Source organism: Panthera onca, chromosome A1 (assembly GCF_046562875.1).
Source record: "Panthera onca isolate mPanOnc1 chromosome A1, mPanOnc1 haplotype 2, whole genome shotgun sequence".
NCBI lineage: Eukaryota > Metazoa > Chordata > Mammalia > Carnivora > Felidae > Panthera > Panthera onca.
In genome coordinates, this window is record NC_138339.1 from 215,867,321 (window position 1) to 215,885,005 (window position 17,685).

The following is a 17,685-nucleotide window of genomic DNA, read 5'->3' on the forward strand; positions in this document are numbered from 1 at the left end:
AACTCAGGGCTCAATTTTGTGACCATGACATCATGACCTGAGCCAAAATCAAGAACAGAACACTTAACCAACTGAGCCACCCAGGTGTCCCAAACATTACCCAACTTTTGATTGTTACTAATATTTTTGGTTGATTTCTACTGTTTTCCAGGTAGACAATCATGTAACGTGTAAAGTGATCATTTTTGCCTCTTTCTATACCTATACTTGAATTAACTACAAAGGTATTTACCAAAGCATTGTTTATAATACCGAAAAATATCCATCAGCGGTGGATTAAATAAGTTATTCAGAACAACCACTCTCAATATTTGGCATTTCTTCTTCTAGCCATTTTCTCATGCTTATGCACACAACCACACAGATGTATACTGAATGAATGAATGAATGAATGAATGAATGAAAGAGTATGTAGAGATAGACTGATTTCACCACAACAGAAAGTTACTTTTAAAGCTCTTCAGCCCTGAGGCTCTATGGTTATGCTTTGGGGAACAATGGTAGAGAAGAGAATGGGAATCAAGAAAGCTCTGAATTGTGAAAGGAGGGTGTGGGGTGCCTCTCCGACAGAGCAAGGACCTGGGTCAGCAAAGGTAACAGTGGACCAGTGACACCAAGAGACAGAGACACCATGTGGACCAATCTGGCCCCACTTTGTTGTGAGACATTTTAGGGGTAGTTGAGGAGGAAGAGGAAGATTCTGGACTTTCTACTAATAGGACATCCAGGGGTAAAGCAATTTATCGAAAATCATATGAATGTGATTATTAAGCTGAATGTATTTTTCTACTCCCGTAGATCATACCTGTTAAAGAAAACTTTGAGGTTTTAAATATTGCCTCAGGGCTTTTACACAAGCCATTTCCTCTCCTTGGTTTTCCCCTGACACCATTGTTGGGCAGCCACTTGTCAGGTAGGTCTCCCAGAAGTGTCACCTACAGAGAGAGACCTTCCTAGGTCACTTTAGCTAAGTAACCTCTCTCTCCTGCAGTCATCCTCAAACCCTTAAGACTATTTTATATTCTTCACATATCGATGGGATTATACTCTATTTTACTATTTAGTTGTTTACATCAGAGATTGGCAAACTTTACCTGTAAAGGACCGGATAGTAAATGCTTTAGGTTTTGTGAGCCACAAATTATATCATAAAACTATTCAATACTACTGTCATGAGAGCTATCATAGACAATACATAAATAAATGCGTGTGTCTGTGTTCAGATAAAACTTTATTTTTAGGGGGTGCCTGGGTGGCTCAGTCGGTTAAGCGTGCGACTTCAGCTCAGGTCATGATCTCACAGTTTGTGGGTTCAAGCCCCGCGTCGAGCTCTGTGTTGACAGCTCAGAGCCTGGAGCCTGCTTTGGATTCTGTCTCATTCTCTCTCTGCCCCTCCCCCACTCACTCTCTGTCTCTCTCTGCCTCTCAAAAATAAATAAGTGCAAAAAAAATTTTTTTTAACTTTATTTTTGGATACTGATATCTGAATTTCATATAATTTTAACGTGTCACAAAATCTCGCTATTTTGTGTTTTTTCCCTCAACCATTTAAAAAATGGAAAAACTGTTCTTATCTCACAGGCCTGTGCCTCACAAGCAGTAAGCTGAATTTGACCTGTGGGTCGCAGTTTGTGGACACCTGGTGACATGTTTATTTTCTCTTCCTCTTTCTCCATCTCCCCCTCCAGTTGCAAAAGATAAAAATCATTATCTGTCTTCCCAATGTGGGTAAAAAGGAGTCCCCCAATAAATATCTGCCAGCAGAAATTAAATTTTAAAATATTTCTTAAGAGTTTGCCGTATATGAGCTATCATCAGTGTGATACAAGCAAAAGACATTTAACGATAATGTACTCTAGTGAGCACCGCCTGTCACTAGCAAGCATCTAATGTAAAGAGTGTTCCTCAGATTTATATAGTGTTCAACCTGTGCGACCTTACACAGTGACCATTGGCATCTTATACATTCTTTTAACCCTTTATGGCCTTTCCTCCTTCACTCAACTACTATGATGACAATTCTATAATCTCTACTCTGTAGCAATGAACACGATTTCTTAAATACCATTTTGTCTTCAGTGTATTCATTTATTAATATAGCCTTGCTCAGTGCTGTCATAGCTATTATGCTTCCATTTCTAATTGTTATAATCCAACTATTTTACGTGTGACCTGGTTTAAAGATTGCATTTAGAAAAATTAAATCCGCACAGAAAAAGCAAACACACAGATTTCTTTAGTAGCTCACAGTTCTCCAAGATGTTAAGAAGAAATACTTACATAAACTTTCTGAACCACTGCCATGTGTATATCTGGTATTTCTATTAGTATTCTCTATAGCACGGACTGCTTCACTGGCCACTAGAGACTGAAATCAATAGAATATGAAATTTCAGTTAATGTGCAGCTTTGGAGCGGGACAAGCAGAAGTTTCTTTAAAAAAATCATCATATATTAAATGAATCAAACTGTGTAGGTGAAGAAAAAGAAAGTATATTGCTGGTTGCTAGGGGGGTGGGGGTGAATGAATTGGGGGAGTGTTGGTTATATACATTTCCAGTTAAATTTCCAGCTAAACAATGTGTAAGTGTATCAAATCATCACATTGTACACCTTAAACTTACATGATGTTAAACATCAGTTATATCTGAATAAAGCTAGAGAAAACTGTTGATATGAAAAATCTGCGTAGTAAGAATAAATAAACTTTTATGGAAATCACAGTTGGGTGGCATTAAACATAGACTCTTCTAGTACATTGAAAATTTGATTTAACTTGAAGAAAAAATAATTCTCACATGCATTTTTTTAGGAGTTCGTTTCTTATATACAATGAGGTATAACTGTATTCCAAAGGCAAACCGCCTGGGGTTACCCTACTCCTACACAAAATCATCACCAAACTTTAAATGCAACCTGTGTAAATATTACATATACCTAATGCTTACTTCGTTTCCTTCTCGCAAACTCCATTCTCTTCTTGGGTAAAATGCCTAATAACTACTAAAGACTCATCACATAAAAAGGATCATGTGCCCAGTGTGGACCAGGCTAATAAGTAAGTCTGTTGTTCCACTACATTTGTTTCTAGCTTATCCAGACCTTTCGCGAAGTTCAGGCTAGCATCCGCTGTCACTCTCTTGAATAACCCAGAGGAGTATCAGCGCATATTATGTTGTACCCCTCCTTTGTTCAAAAAAATGGTAATGGACCATCATTGTCTACAGAACAAAACACGAATTTATTCTGACATGCCAACAAGCGGACCACATCTACTTTCTGATGGCGTCACTCTCTACTCTCACACCCACAGGGTCCCCTGAACACACTTTCTGCGGGGACGCATCTCCTCCGCTTTGAATGTCCTACGTCCTCCCTTCCCGGTCTGTCTATGGAATTCCTGTCTTTCCATTTCTGGCTGAAAGTGTATCTGTTCTTTGATGGCAATCGCCCTTTATTATTATGTTTTCTTTATAGTATGTTGCCCTTTAAGAGATGAGAAATTCCTCAGGCACAGGGACTTTATCCCCAGGCGTATCTAGCATTTCCTTCTGAATCAGTTAACGAGGCCACCCCCGTGCTAGCCCTGTCAGAACTGAGGATGCACCATCTGGGCCAACTTATTCAGTAGTCACTGCACCTCGAATATAGCTACTTGTAACATTTGCTCATGGCTGAGCTCCCTAACCATATCATGTTCTCTTAAAGGGCAGGGTCCTACCGAATGCTTCTTTCATCAGTGTCCGCCAAACACAATATTTTACACCAAATAACTCAACAAAATATGTGTGGCAACACTAATGCAAAAACAAGGGAAAATCAGACTAGTTCTATTTCCAAATCATGATAAATATCCTTTCGTTTCTTCAAGGATGACACCAAGAAAGGAGCTTTCCTTAAAGGTTTTCCTTTGAGAAAAAGAAAGAATTGCAAGCATCAAGCACGTTTATGTTCTAAATGAGCTATTTTCAGGAAGTGCAAATAACATTATATTTGTCATCAGCCACTGCCAGCCCTTAATGTGGCTATAGTTTATTCTTGTAAGAGAACCAGGACATAAAACCAACACCAAAACCAACCAAATAAACAAACAAAAAAACCCCAAAACAAAAAACAAACAAAAAAATACCCCACAAATAATCTAATTAAATAATAGGCAGAGAACCTAAATGGATATTTTTCCAAAGAAGGCATACAAATGGTGAACAGATACATGAAAAGATGCTCAACATCACCATATATCAGGGAAATGCAAATCAAAACTACCATGAAATATCACCTTACACCTATCAGAATGGCTATTATAAAAAATACAAGAAATAAAAAGTGTTGGCATGGAGATGGACAAAAGGAACTCACGCGCACAGTTTGATAGGAATGTAAATTGGGGTGAACACTGTGGAAAACAGTGTGGAGGTTCCTCAAAAATTAAAAATAGAAATATCATATGATCCAGTAATTCTACTACTGGGTATTTACTCAAAGAAAATGAAAACACTTGCTTGAAAAGATACATGACCCTATGTTTATTGCAGCATTATTTACAATGGCCAAGTTATGGAAGTAACCTAAGTATCCGCTGATAGATGAATGCATAAAGATGTGTGTGTGTGTGTGTGTGTGTGCAATGAAATATTACCCAGCTATAAAATGGAATGAGATCTTGCCATTTTCAACAACATGAATGGATCTAGAGGGAATTATGCTGAGTGAAATAAGTTAGAGAAAGACAAATACCATATGATTTTACTTACATGTGAAATCTAAAAAACAAAGCAAATCAACAAACAAAAATATGGAAACGGATTCATAATTACAGAGAAGAAACTGGTGGTTGCCAGAGGGGAGGGGGTTGGGAGAATGGATGAAATAGGTGAAGGAAATTAACAGGTACAAACTTCCAGTTATAAAATAAATAAGTCATGGGTTAAAAAATACTGCATAGGGAATATAGTCAATAATATTGTAATAATGTTATAGAGTGACAAATGGTAACTACACTTACCATTTGAGCATAATGCATAGAACTATGGAATTACTATGTTGTACAGTTGAAACTAATATAACATTGTATGTCAACTATACTTCAATAACAAAAACATACACATTTAAAAACATAAAAAGAGAAAGAGGAAAGAGAACCAGAATAAAATGAGAAAGAAACAGAACACGACATAAAGATCAGAACTTGGGCAAGAATCAGACTGTTGCCATAACCCTTCCATTGCCTGGAAGGCATCTGCGGTGAGAATTCGGCCAATCCCAGCTACAATCCATCGAGAACCCTTGCATTCTTTGCCATCAACCCAAACATAGGACATCTGGGACCAAAAAGGAGTGAGGGGTTAGCAGACAAAATGAGTCTTCTTTGAACTTCTGTATCATTCACTACATTCCAAAAAAAGGTGGCGTTGGGGGGGGGGGGGGGGCGGTTCTCGCTTCAGTGTTGAAATTGGAGGTGCTTTTACTAGGACCAAACCCCTGGGGGTTAGAGAGGGCAGTGTGCACACAATTCCCAACATTGATATCAAATTAATGAGTGTGGTTCCAGGACTTGATCTATCTGTTGTTGAAAGCGAGGTACCACAAAGCAGACCCACAATTCCAGAGTCTCTTGTCCTTGCTGTTAGGGCTTTATATGTAGATCAGTTCCACGGGGAATGGTTCCCCCTGACCTTCAAGCTGTATGTCAGTTATTTTCTTAGATACCCATTTGCTGGACTGAAGTTCTTGTCCACAGAATAGGACCCATTCTTTACATTCCCTCAGTGAACCCTGACCCAGGGTGACTCTCAGCAGAACGAGATCAAAACAGAAAGCACCTTTCCATCTGTCCTCCAGAGGAGAAAATTTTTCCCACAGTTTTTGATTCTTGAACTTCGTATTATTTTATTTCTGAAATGCCAATGAAAAAAAAGATAATTGAGTAGCACTTACCAGCTCCTCATGGTCTTTGGTTTTGCTTCTATTATAGGAATATGGAAACACTATCTTCTGGGAGTATGAATGCATACTGATGTAAGCCTTAATGTGGTTGATGTTTTTTCTCAAGAAATTGGCCATTGCCTTCACTTCTGGCTCTGACTCAGGGTAAGGGCCACAGTAGGTTTCTGAGCAAGAGAAACTTGATGCACCTTCCTCTGAAGTGAAATGGATAGAGTGGGATTAGCAAACGCCATTGTCATTTGTGATTTCCCTGACAATGCACCCTCCTAATATCCATGGTGTAAAATTTTTAGAGAAGTGGATTAGACAGAGTTCTGTAAAGAACATATTTATGTTTCTATTGAAACAGATGTTTCTACGCCCTCAGAGCAAACACCCCAACAATCGCTGCCTGGGGACAGCCATCTTGCACCCTTTGTGAAAGTGGCTAAGGACGTCTCAGAGACGTCAGCCCTGCCTCCAAACTTGTGGTTCTGTGAGATAGAGAAACCCCATTTTTTTAGAAACCCCATTTTCTTTAATCCAGCGTGAGCTTGGTTTTTCTGATATTTGTAGTTTAAAAATTACTAATCAATGTGGTCCATAAAAGGAGTCTCCTTTGGGAGCTCAGACTATACAAGTCTGCCTTTCGTACTACTTGCAACTTGCTAAGGAGGTTTGGCAAATAAAAGAAGATGGAATGTTCGGGGCTGGAGTAATGTTTATTCATCCTTTTGAGAAATTATAGTATACATCACTTTGGATGGTAGCCTGCCTCCTACCCCTTCACCTTTCTTCTTTAATTCACAGGGGTGGAGCCTCAGGGAGCCACCTCTGACCCCAACCATTATTCCTGCCCAGGAACAGTTGATTAATCTTGAACTAGGTCCCTAACTTGTGTTCTGTCACTCTGAATTCCTCCGCTGATAACCTAGTATCGAAGTGGAAGATCCTAGAGTCAGTCCAGCGGCACTCTAGAACAAAGAAAACACCAGCTGACCTGAACTCTAAGATTTACACACAGTATCTTATTCACTCCTCTTGGCAACCCTATGAATGAAATACTGCTGTTTCAGGAGATGCAAAGTGAACATTCTTGGCAGTAAGGACCTTTTACGATAAGAGGCTAAGTGGCATATTGTTAATCACCCAACAGCTTGATCCTAAGCTTGGTGCTGCCATTTAATAGCTATATGGCCTTAGGTGAAATGTTTGAAACCTGTCTAAACCTTGATTTTCCTATCTGCTAAATGGAAAAGTTATACATTTAACATGGATTTCGTGAGGATTCAGTACAATGTATATGAGGTGCTTTGCATGGTGCCTTGTAAATACTAAGATTCAATAATGATTGCTTTTCCTCCTCATGGTCTTTGTCTCGCGTCGTCGTGGTCACCAGCATCACCATCATCATCATGTGGATTGGAATAAAACAAAAACCCATTGTGCTTTGCAGGGATGAATGGAGAGAGAAAGGACTCACAGAGCTCACTGCAGTCCCCCAGGCCCAGTTCCAGGCTGTTTCTGAAGCTCGTTGCCCTTGTCCTGGGGTTCCATGGTCTACTCCATTATCCTTACAGGTCCTGCCTGCCTCAAGTTTGCTCTGATTTCTGCCTTTTATTTGCAACAGAGACAACCTTAATGTTTGTGAAACATTCTTTTTGGCACAAGAAAATATGGGCTAAACATCCAAGGCCTTTCCAAGTATTTCATTTGTATTAATGGGTTTTTTGGTTGTTGTTTTTTGTTTTTTGAGAGAGAGAGAGAGAGAGAGAGAGAGAGAGAGAGAGAAACTCTAAGCAGTCTCCACTCTCAGCATGGAGTCCAATACAGGAGTCAGTCCCACAACCCTGGGATCATGACCTGAGCTGAAATCAAGAGTCAGACACTCAACCGACCGAGCCACCCAGGTTCCCCCATTTGTATTTTTAACCAAGAATGTGATCAGACCAACCATTCTGATAGTTTCATATCCTTTGATTACTCCTGCCCTTTTCCCCGATATATAGTTTTAGAGAGTAGAGAGTCTACATTAGGAGTAGGGGGACATCAAAGAGACAAAGGAACAGGTGGTCCCCTAACATGAATCTTCAGACCAGAGCCGTTCTGTAGAAACATACGGCAAGTTACGTATTTAGGTTTTCAAGTAACTGTGTATTTCAAAAGCAACAACCTATTTTAATAATACAACTGATTTCACCCAATAGGTACCAAGTACAATCCTTTCAAACACAATCAATACAAAAATTGTTCATGGCATACTTTAGGCTCCTTTTTTCACACCAAGTCTTTGAAATTTGGTGTGTATTTTATACTCACTGCACATCTCAATTCAGACAAGCCACATTTCAAGTGTTCAAGGGCCACATGCGGCTAGTGACTACTGCAGTGGACAGAGCAGCCTCAGACTCTCATTCTGTGACTGTCATTCTAGAGGTTTCAAGTATTTCGGTAGAAAGATTCATGGGGAGTCAGGACCCTGGAGTCCGGGACTGCTTTGCTCCTAAACAGACATGTCGATCTGGGCAAGCTATTGCATCTGGCTCAGCTGAAGGTGCTTCATCTGTAGCGCTTGGTCTCCCAGATCCCTTCGAGCTTAAGTATTATCTCATCTATGAACCCTGGAATAAAAAGATATCTAGTACAGGAAAGTTCGTAGAACAGAGAGTAGAGCAGACATTACAGGGACTGCAGTGAGTAGGAAACGAGAAGACATTGCTGAATGGTCACAGAGCTTCTGTTTGGGCTGAAGAAAACTTTTGGAAATGGATACTGGTGATGGTTTCACCGACTGGATATACTTAATGCTTCAATGTGCTGAATGGTTAAAATGACAAATTTCACGTTATATGTATTTTAGCGCCATAAAAGCGATTAAAAAAACGCTACGGTCTCATGGGAAAGAAAGAAAGGATTTTCCACCGTACCATAGCTACCAAAACTTTGCAGTTTAACTTAACATCTTAGAAAATGAGGGGATCTATCTTAGGAAGTTTGAGACTAGAGGTCCTCACAAAATGCTACCTGTTATGGACTGAATTCTGTCTCCCCAAAATTCACGTATGCAAGCCGTAACCCACAATGTACTATGTTTGGAAAGATGGCCTTTAAGAAGGTAATTAAAGTTGAAGGAAGTCATGAAGGTGGGGCCCTGATCTAATGTGGCTGGTGTCCTTTTAAGGAAAGAGAGAGACACCAGAGACGTGCACAAAGAGAAAATGTCAAGTGAGGACACAGTGAGAAGGTGGCCATCTGCAAGCCAAGGAGAGAGGCCTCAGGGCAAACCCACCCTGCTGACACCTTGATCTTGGACTTCCAGCCTTCAGATCTGCAAGAAATAAACTTACCTTGCTGGAGCCATCAGCTTGCGGTATTTTGTTAGCGGCAGCCTGATCGGTTTAAGACAACTCACCTCCATTCCCAACTCCAACACACGCACACACACACACACACACACACACACACACACACACAATTTTAATTTAGAGGAAGGGGGAAGTGAACATGAAACAAATAAACAGGCTTGATATGTCGTTTCTCATTAAAGAGTAAGGTGCTCTTTGAGATTCTTAAAAAAAAGTATCATAAAGGCGTGTTCTAGTTGTAGGGACAAGGAAGAGAGAAGATTTAGTTCTGTCTCACTGGCTTGCTTACATACTACTAAAGACATACTGAGGTGGTGGGGGCCACCTGGGTGGCTCAGTTGGTTAAGCTTCCGACTTCGGCTCAGGTCATGATCTCCGGGTTCGTGAGTTTGAGTGCCTCATTGGACCCTTTTTTTGCTTTTATTTGCTTGCTGTTTCTGTTTCTAACTCTTGTGATGGGTAATCATAAAGTGCCACGCCTCAGAGCGGCCTCTGGTACTTCTTGATGGCAGTAACAATATATTTGACGTCTTGGCTATTCAAATTTTTTATGGCTTCGCCGTAAAAAAATATTAAGTGAAACAGAGCACCAAAAGAACTTCCAGATAAAAGAGGAAGTTCCAGAAGGCAACCTATAACAGAAGAGTGATTCTCAGACATAGAAGAATCGTGATAACTTTGGGATCAGTCAGCCTGGCTTCATAACCCAGGTCTGTCACTTCCTAGGTCTGTGGTCTTGAGCAAGGGATTCAACCTCCTGAGTCTGGGATTCTCCATCCAGGATACACAGATAATGAAACCTAGGGGGAGACATATGTAAATGGCTCTGCACTTAGTAACTAACAGCTCTATTCAGATCTATTGTATATTCGCTGCTGCTTCTCTGACCCCCTGCCCAATTATCACTGCTGTGGCAGAGTCTTTGGGCCCCAGTAGGTACTTTTATGGGACAATCTTAAGAACGGCTCTCACAGAGAAACCACTGAGTGGTTCCCTTAATCACAAAAGGAGTGAGTCTGAGGGGAGATTAACTGCTCCTTCCTCTGCTTGCTTACTACATCTGTAACTCTCTTACAACAACTAAGTCATTCCTATATTCATTTAATTAATTTCTGTGACTCCCGCATGTGCCAGGCACTGCACTGGGTGGTCCCTTCCCTCACTGAGTCTCTAGCCTAGAGAAGGAAGGAAATACGGAAATAAGGGGACTACCCTGCGGTGAGGTTTTCACATGCACTCTGAGAATGATGAAACGTTCAAAATCACACATTTTCTCTTCTGTTTTGAAAAGAAATATGTACAATCATGTACACAGCACTGTGCAGGGCAAAGGGGTGATTAGACTCAAGGTTATCATCAGGTTTAGTTCTGTAGCTGTTTCTTTTTTTTTTTTTAATTTTTTTTAACGTTTATTTATTTTTGAGACAGAGAGAGACAGAGCATGAACGGGGGAGGGTCAGAGAGAGAGGGAGACACAGAATCCTAAACAGGCTCCAGGCTCTGAGCAGTCAGCACAGAGCCCAACGCGGGGCTTGAACTCATGGACCGCGAGATCGTGACCTGAGCCGAAGTCAGACGCTTAACCGACTGAGCCACCCAGGCACCCCTGTAGCTGTTTCTTAAATGTAGTAACTATGAAATACAACGGGGGTGTGAACCAACACCTACCTCCCTGAGAACAGACAATGTTCTGTTTTGTCTTGTTTTGTTTTTTTGTTTTTTTGTGGGTTTTTTTTTTTTTTTGAGAGAAAGACAGAGATTGAAAGGGAGCAGGGGAGAGAGGTAGGGTGGGGGAGAGAGAGACAGAGACAGTCCCAAGCAGGCTCCACGTCTGACACAGGGCTCTATCCCACACCCTTGGGATCATGACCTGAGCTGAAATCAAGAGTCAGATGCTGAACTGACTGAGCCACCGAGGTGCCCCCAGATAATGTTCCTGAATGCCTAAATCAATATCCACTGAGTACTTTGACTCATTCAAATCAATAAATGATAGGCTCTCGCTATGCCAGACATAAGTTTATGGTATTCATAAAAATATTAAATAGTGAAAACAAAAGAAAATGTTTTTGAATGCTGTGGAAGTAAGCCCTTTCCTATGCAATTAAAATGGAGAGCTACTCACCCTACCCTGGACTTTGATACTCTAATGATGAATGTTATTTTTTCTTTAAAGTAGGACTTTTAACAGTCGCTTCATTATTATTCTAGAAAAGTAGAATATTAGCATTTTGAAGCTAAAAGGGACCTTAAGGAACCGGCCTAAGTTCCTTTTTCTTTTAATGTTTATTTTTTTTATTTTGGGGAGAGAGCGAGAGTGCGAGTGAGTGAGCACAAGTCGGGGAGGGACAGAGAAAGGGAGACACAGAATCTGAAGCAGGCTCCAGGCTCTGAGCTGTCACCACAGAGCCCAGTGCGGGGCTTGAACTCGTGAACCGTGAGATCATGACCTGAGCCAAAGTCAACTGACTGACCTACCCAGATGCCCACCAAATTCCTTTTTTTAAAGACGAAATGGAAGGGCGGAGGGGTTAAGGTGAATTATGCACATTTTCAGCACTGCATTTAACTAAAAAGCCTATTTGAATTATTTCCTGATTTAGATAGGCCTCCCCTGTAATTACTCTGAATTAATAGGCCTTTCTCTGTGAATATCCCCTTTCAGATGAATGAACATTGCTAGAAATAAAGCAAACGACCTACCACACCAGTGTTTGGAAGCAAAGTTCCTGTTCAGGTCTGTTCCGATGCAACGATTATTTTCATGAAAAGACCGGTTCTTTCTCCACATTCGATTCTAAACAAACAAAATACTGATAACCAGGATGGCCATGTTTGCAGTTCAAGCAAAGACACAACTTCTAAAGCCTAAGTGACCAGAGTTGTGTGTCTGTCCTGCAAACCCATCACTCTGCTCTGCCACTGTCCTCACAGCGTTCCTTTCGCACAGCCCTCTCTCTATCCAGGTCTCCACCATGTTCTCTCAAAGCTATTTCAGTGTGAACCAGATGAAATGGGGATATTTAATCAATTTTGACCCATACCAACAGAAATTTCATTTGGCTTTGCAAGGCTGCTTGCAAGGCTGGTTACTGGTTCTCTTTAAATCTTGTTTGCTTCCATTTTAATTTCTTCTGAGAAAAGGAAAATAACTTGGTGTTTCAACGAGAATGAAAATGATGACTCATGAGTCTCAATGCTCTCTTTATTTTTTTCATATTTATACTTAATTTTTATCTTTATATTTCTTTTTATTTAAAAAAATTTTTTTTAACGTTTATTTATTTTTGAGACAGAGAGAGACAGAGCATGAACAGGGGAGGGGCAGAGAGAGAGGAAGACACAGAATCTGAAACAGGCTCCAGGCTCTGAGCTGTCTGCACAGAGCCCGACGCGGGGCTCGAATTCACGGACCGTGAGATCATGACCTGAGCCGAAGTCGGATGCTTAACCGACCAAGCCACCCAGGCGCCCCTATATTTCTTTTTAAAATAAAGTTTATTTATGTTGAGAGAGAGACTCTGTGTGTGTGTGTGTGTGTGTGTGTGTGTGTGTGTGTATGAGAGAGAGAGAGAGAGAGAGAGAGAGGGAGCGCAGGAGCAGAGAAAGAGGGAGAGAGAGAATCCCAAGCAGGCTCTGCACTGTCAGTGAGGAGCCCGATGTGCGGCTCAATCACACAAACTGTAAGATCATCACCTGAGCCCACATCAAGAGTAGGATGCCCAACTGACTGAGCTACCCAGGCACCCCTCAATGCTCTCTTTAGATTGAATTAAACTCTCTCATTTAAAAGTGTCAGGAGGGGGAGATGTGAAGACACTTCTAACCTGATGGTTCCTTTGATTGTACCGATTCGATCCTGGTGTGTGAACACAAAGCGAATTGCCCCATTGGGTTCTTGGGGACAAACTGAGAAATTTGATCATGTACACAGTTGCACAGACTTTGTTTAAACCTGTAGTTGAGATGACGTGGCAAATTTACCCCGCTGTCATCAACCCTCTGCCCAGCTTCCCGGTCCGCTTCCAGCGGGGGGCTTATGGTTTAGTAGCAAGAATTACCCTGGAGAAATTAGGTTCTCACACTGCAGGGACTAACTGGCAGTTTTAAGACACAAAGACAGTGGGAGGGTAGGAATAGCTAAGGATGGCCTAATTCTACTGTGATTCAAGTAAAGGAACAAGTCTATCATAACATCAATCTATGACTGTGATCGTTTATTGGACACAAATTTGTTAGGTACTGTTCTAGGGATTTCTCATTTACTTAGCTCAGGATTTGCCCAGTCCTCCCTACAAGCTTTTATTCAGTGTTCCTTTCACTTGCGATAACTTTCTCAATCAATCTCCTTCACCATTTCCAGGCATTTCTTCTGCAAAAATTACCTCTTCCTCTTCCACGAAACAATTTTTGTCCAATCCTGTATGTTTCCAATCACTCTGATTATTTTCATTCCCCTTAGTGTTTACATGTGCGGCTCAGGAGGCTTTTCTGAGCTTATATATGCTCAAATATGCTTTGATGTGCTTCTCATTAAATTAGAAAGGACTGCACTTCCATTGCTTGAGTAATTTTCCTGAATCATGTTGATGGGCTAGAAACACCATTGATAATGGTTTCCAGTATAGATGAGATTGACTAGGAAACTCACGCATATTAGATGTTCACGACTGAATTAAAGGGTCCTAAGGTTTAAATTCACGTATCAGTTAGAATGTGATTCTGTCACAATGTAAGTGCAGTTAAAATGCTTCTCTCAATCTTGCAATTTATGATTTTATGAGTCAAAATGCTCTTCAAATGATTCCTAGTAAGAATGGATGGATCTAGGCATTGTGCATTGTTGTAGCTAATGTCACAAAAGGAGATACAACCAGACATTATGCAGAACACAGAATCACTATGAAATAGTCCTGCCAAAAAAGTCAAATCTGAATCTGGTTTATCCCCTACTATCCAAATTTCAAATTTTAGAAAATGCAGAGGACAGAGGAATGTTAAATTGCAACACGTCCATGCAATTAGCAAATCCAGACAATGTGAAACCTTGTCTTCAATGAATAAATTGCAAAGAAAAATTTGAGAAAGAGAGAGAGAGAGACAGAGAGATGGAGAGAGAATCTATGGATTAAAATAGAATTAAAATATACCTAAACCAATCACAATATATTGGCCTTAACTGGATCCTGAATCAAAGAAAATTTTTCTAAAAAAGTTATGAAACAATTGCAAATTTAAATTTGATTGGACATTTTCTGATATTCAGTATTGTTAATTTTTAGGTACAATTGTACTGTGTTTTTTTTAAGACCTATTTTAGAGATGCATCCTGAAATATTTTTGCTGAAATCATATGGTATCTGAGTTTTGTTTCAAAATAATATGAATAAGGTAGAATTGGGTTGGGGATATAGACAAGAAAATATTGGCCATGAGCTGATTATTGACGAAGTTGTGTGGTAGGTACAGAGGAATTTACTATACAATTATTCCCACTCATATGTTTGAAGTTGTCCATAATAAGAATTTAAAGATATTTATATCTTAAATAAAACCATTGTGCCAAGATCCAGGATTCTATGAATAATTCGATCGGTGCATCCTTTATCTCCAACTAGGGCGTGTTTTGTTTTCTTTGCCTTTACCTACCTTTTTCCATGTGAAGTCATAACCATCCACATTAACTACCGGCATCACATAGAAATCCATTTGTGTCAGAAGACTGGTGTATAGGGTTTCTTTCCCATAGAAGTGAGTTACCTACAAATTAAACCAAGTATGTTTAATAACATCTCTCTTAAGTCCTTCTAAACTTTGTCTGTTTCCTTTATGCATTATATTTTTTTAAAACATCATTTCGTATGTTTAGATTTGCATCTTTAACTTTCAGGAAGAATATTAATTCCTTGACAAGTCTGAACTCAGGGCACTAGACTGCCAAATGGTGGCGAATGCCTTGGATAGGGGACAAATGGTCCTCTTATTTATTGGAGGCAGAAAATAGCACCGTATATTTTCTAAAATTTTCTTCTTCAAGAAACATAGAATTCTACCTTAGATGTAATTCCATTCCTTTTTCAATAATCCATATATCAATCAGAGTTTAAACTAACTTTGTCTTATGCCCAGATATGACTACATAGTTTCTACTTTGTCCTTATAACTTGGGGAGTCAAAATGTTCATTTTAATTCTTTCAACAAATCTATGAAACACGCATTCAAACCCTCACTTACCCATTCTGTTTGGAGTCCTGCTTATTGGACAAAAAGCTCCAGAGCTAATATGGATCATCTGTCAGAACCTAATACTCCCCCTTTGACAATCACTAATCAACTTCCTATCTCTGTGGATTTACCCATTCTAGGTATTTCATATAAATGGAATCATCAAATGCATGGCCTTTGTGTCTGGCTTCTGTCACTTGGCATAATGCTTGCAAGATTTGTCCATTTTGTAGCATGAGTCAGTATTCCATTCCTCTTCACTGCTGAATGATGTCCCATTATAAGGATATTCCACATTATTTTATCTACTCAGAGGTCGATGGGCACACTTTTTGACTATTATGAATAATGATGCATGAACATCTGGAAACAAATGTGTCAGCTTCTCTTGGGTGTGTACGTACTAGTGGAATTGCTAGGTCACATGCTAATTCAATGCCTAACCTTTCAAGGAACTGCCCAACTGTAAAATAGTGGCTGCACTGTTTTACGATCCCAACAGCAATGAATGAGGGTTCTAATTTTTCCACAGCCTTACCAACACTTGTGATTATCCTTTTTGAACTTTAGCCATCCTGGTGGGTCGGAAGTGATATGTCCTTGTGGTTGTAATTTGCATTTCTCTAGTGACTGATGATGTTGAATACCTTCTCATATGCTTACTGGCCATTTGTATATGGCGAGTTATCTTTTCAGATATTTTGCCCAATTTTAAATTGGACTATATGTCATTTTATTGTTTATTTGTAAACATTCTTTATATATTTTGGATACAAGTCCCTTATCATATATGTGATTTGCAAAAATTTCCCTCGGTTATATGGGTTGTCTTTGCACTTTCTTGATGACATTCTTTGAAAAGCACAAAGGTTTTTGATTTTGGTACAGCCCTTTTTATCTCTTTTGTCCTTTGTTGTTTATGCTTTTGGTGTCATATCTAATGAATAATCGCCAAAAGGCACAAAGATTGACTACTTCTATGTTTTCTTCTAAGAATTTTGTAATTTTGCCTTTTAAATTTAGGTCTCTGACCCATTTTGAGTTAATATTTGCACTTGGTATGAGGTAGGGGTCCAAGTTCATTCTTTTGCATGTGGATAGCTACTCGTTCCAGCAAAGGATGCCTTTTTTGACCTTTCACAAAGGTGCCATCTGGACTAGTGGTAGGCTTGCTTGGGTGCATTTAAAGAAGATGAGGGTGCAGAATAAATGGGAATTGGTGATCTGAAGAGTAGCAGCAGGACGAAACCAGGACCTCGGGGGAGAGGTGTAGAAAAAGGAAAGACAGAGGGAAACTGGGCATTAAGGGGACTTCTCAATGCCTACCCATAAAAGGAGAAGTGAACCCTAACGGGAGGGTGAGCTGAATGGATCGGCTAGGTAAGGTTAGAGCACCCTCAGGACTTTGGATATTTTCCTGATTGGCTAAAGGGTGAGGCTGGGTTGTACCTGGTATTGGGCAAACCTGTGTTCTTTTCTAGGCATTGTGTGAATTAAGGGCAGAGTTCCATAGATACAGAGAAATCTAAGAAATATTCTCACTTAACCTTGTAAATGATGTTATACTCATTAAGATATTTTCAGATTTGACATCTACCCAGTTATTTATATGTCAAAAGCATACAATCTAGGCATATAATCATATCACTGAAGTAATTTAACCTCTAGATTTCTATAAGCCTTGTAACATGACTTAATAGATCAACTGTGTTTAAAGACATGATGTTTTAAAATAACACTTCAACCGAGTGTAACGTATTTATTCATCTAATAATTTATTATCAATTTGTGATTTGCGTATCCTGGGGCTCTCCAGTGAGTTTTCATGGTATTTTATAAAGATATATACAGTCATGGTTTTATATTTAGCGAATGAATCACTCTTAATGAGGTAGGTGGCTGAAGACAAAACACACACAAAAGACAACAAATAAATATTTGTCAAAAGGATGGTTTACCAACAAGATAAGTAGCAAAGTTGAACTCACTGTCCTGGTATAAAAACAAGACAAGAAGAAAGAGGGTACCAGAGGACAGCACAAGAATGAGAGATTAGGGGTGGGAAATAAAGGCTTGACTGATGCCTATTAGCTTGACCTCTGGCAGATAATTACTCACTTCTTTTTTCCTGAGGTACACCAAAGTTTTGTCCTTATTATGGTCCCCAAC

General features: G+C 39.8%; 1 protein-coding gene across 1 annotated transcript in view; it reads right to left on the bottom strand.

The window, feature by feature from the left end:
- The window catches only part of CPB2 (carboxypeptidase B2), a 49,781-nt gene that overhangs the window by 2,753 nt on the left and 29,343 nt on the right, over positions 1-17,685 (bottom strand). Inside the window, exons 7-10 of the mRNA XM_060637172.3 lie at positions 14,940-15,050; positions 11,994-12,087; positions 5,938-6,140; positions 2,281-2,368 (exon numbers count right to left, since the gene is read on the bottom strand). Coding sequence (XP_060493155.2) covers positions 2,281-2,368; positions 5,938-6,140; positions 11,994-12,087; positions 14,940-15,050 — 496 coding nt within the window. The remainder of the gene's footprint in view (positions 1-2,280; positions 2,369-5,937; positions 6,141-11,993; positions 12,088-14,939; positions 15,051-17,685) is intronic.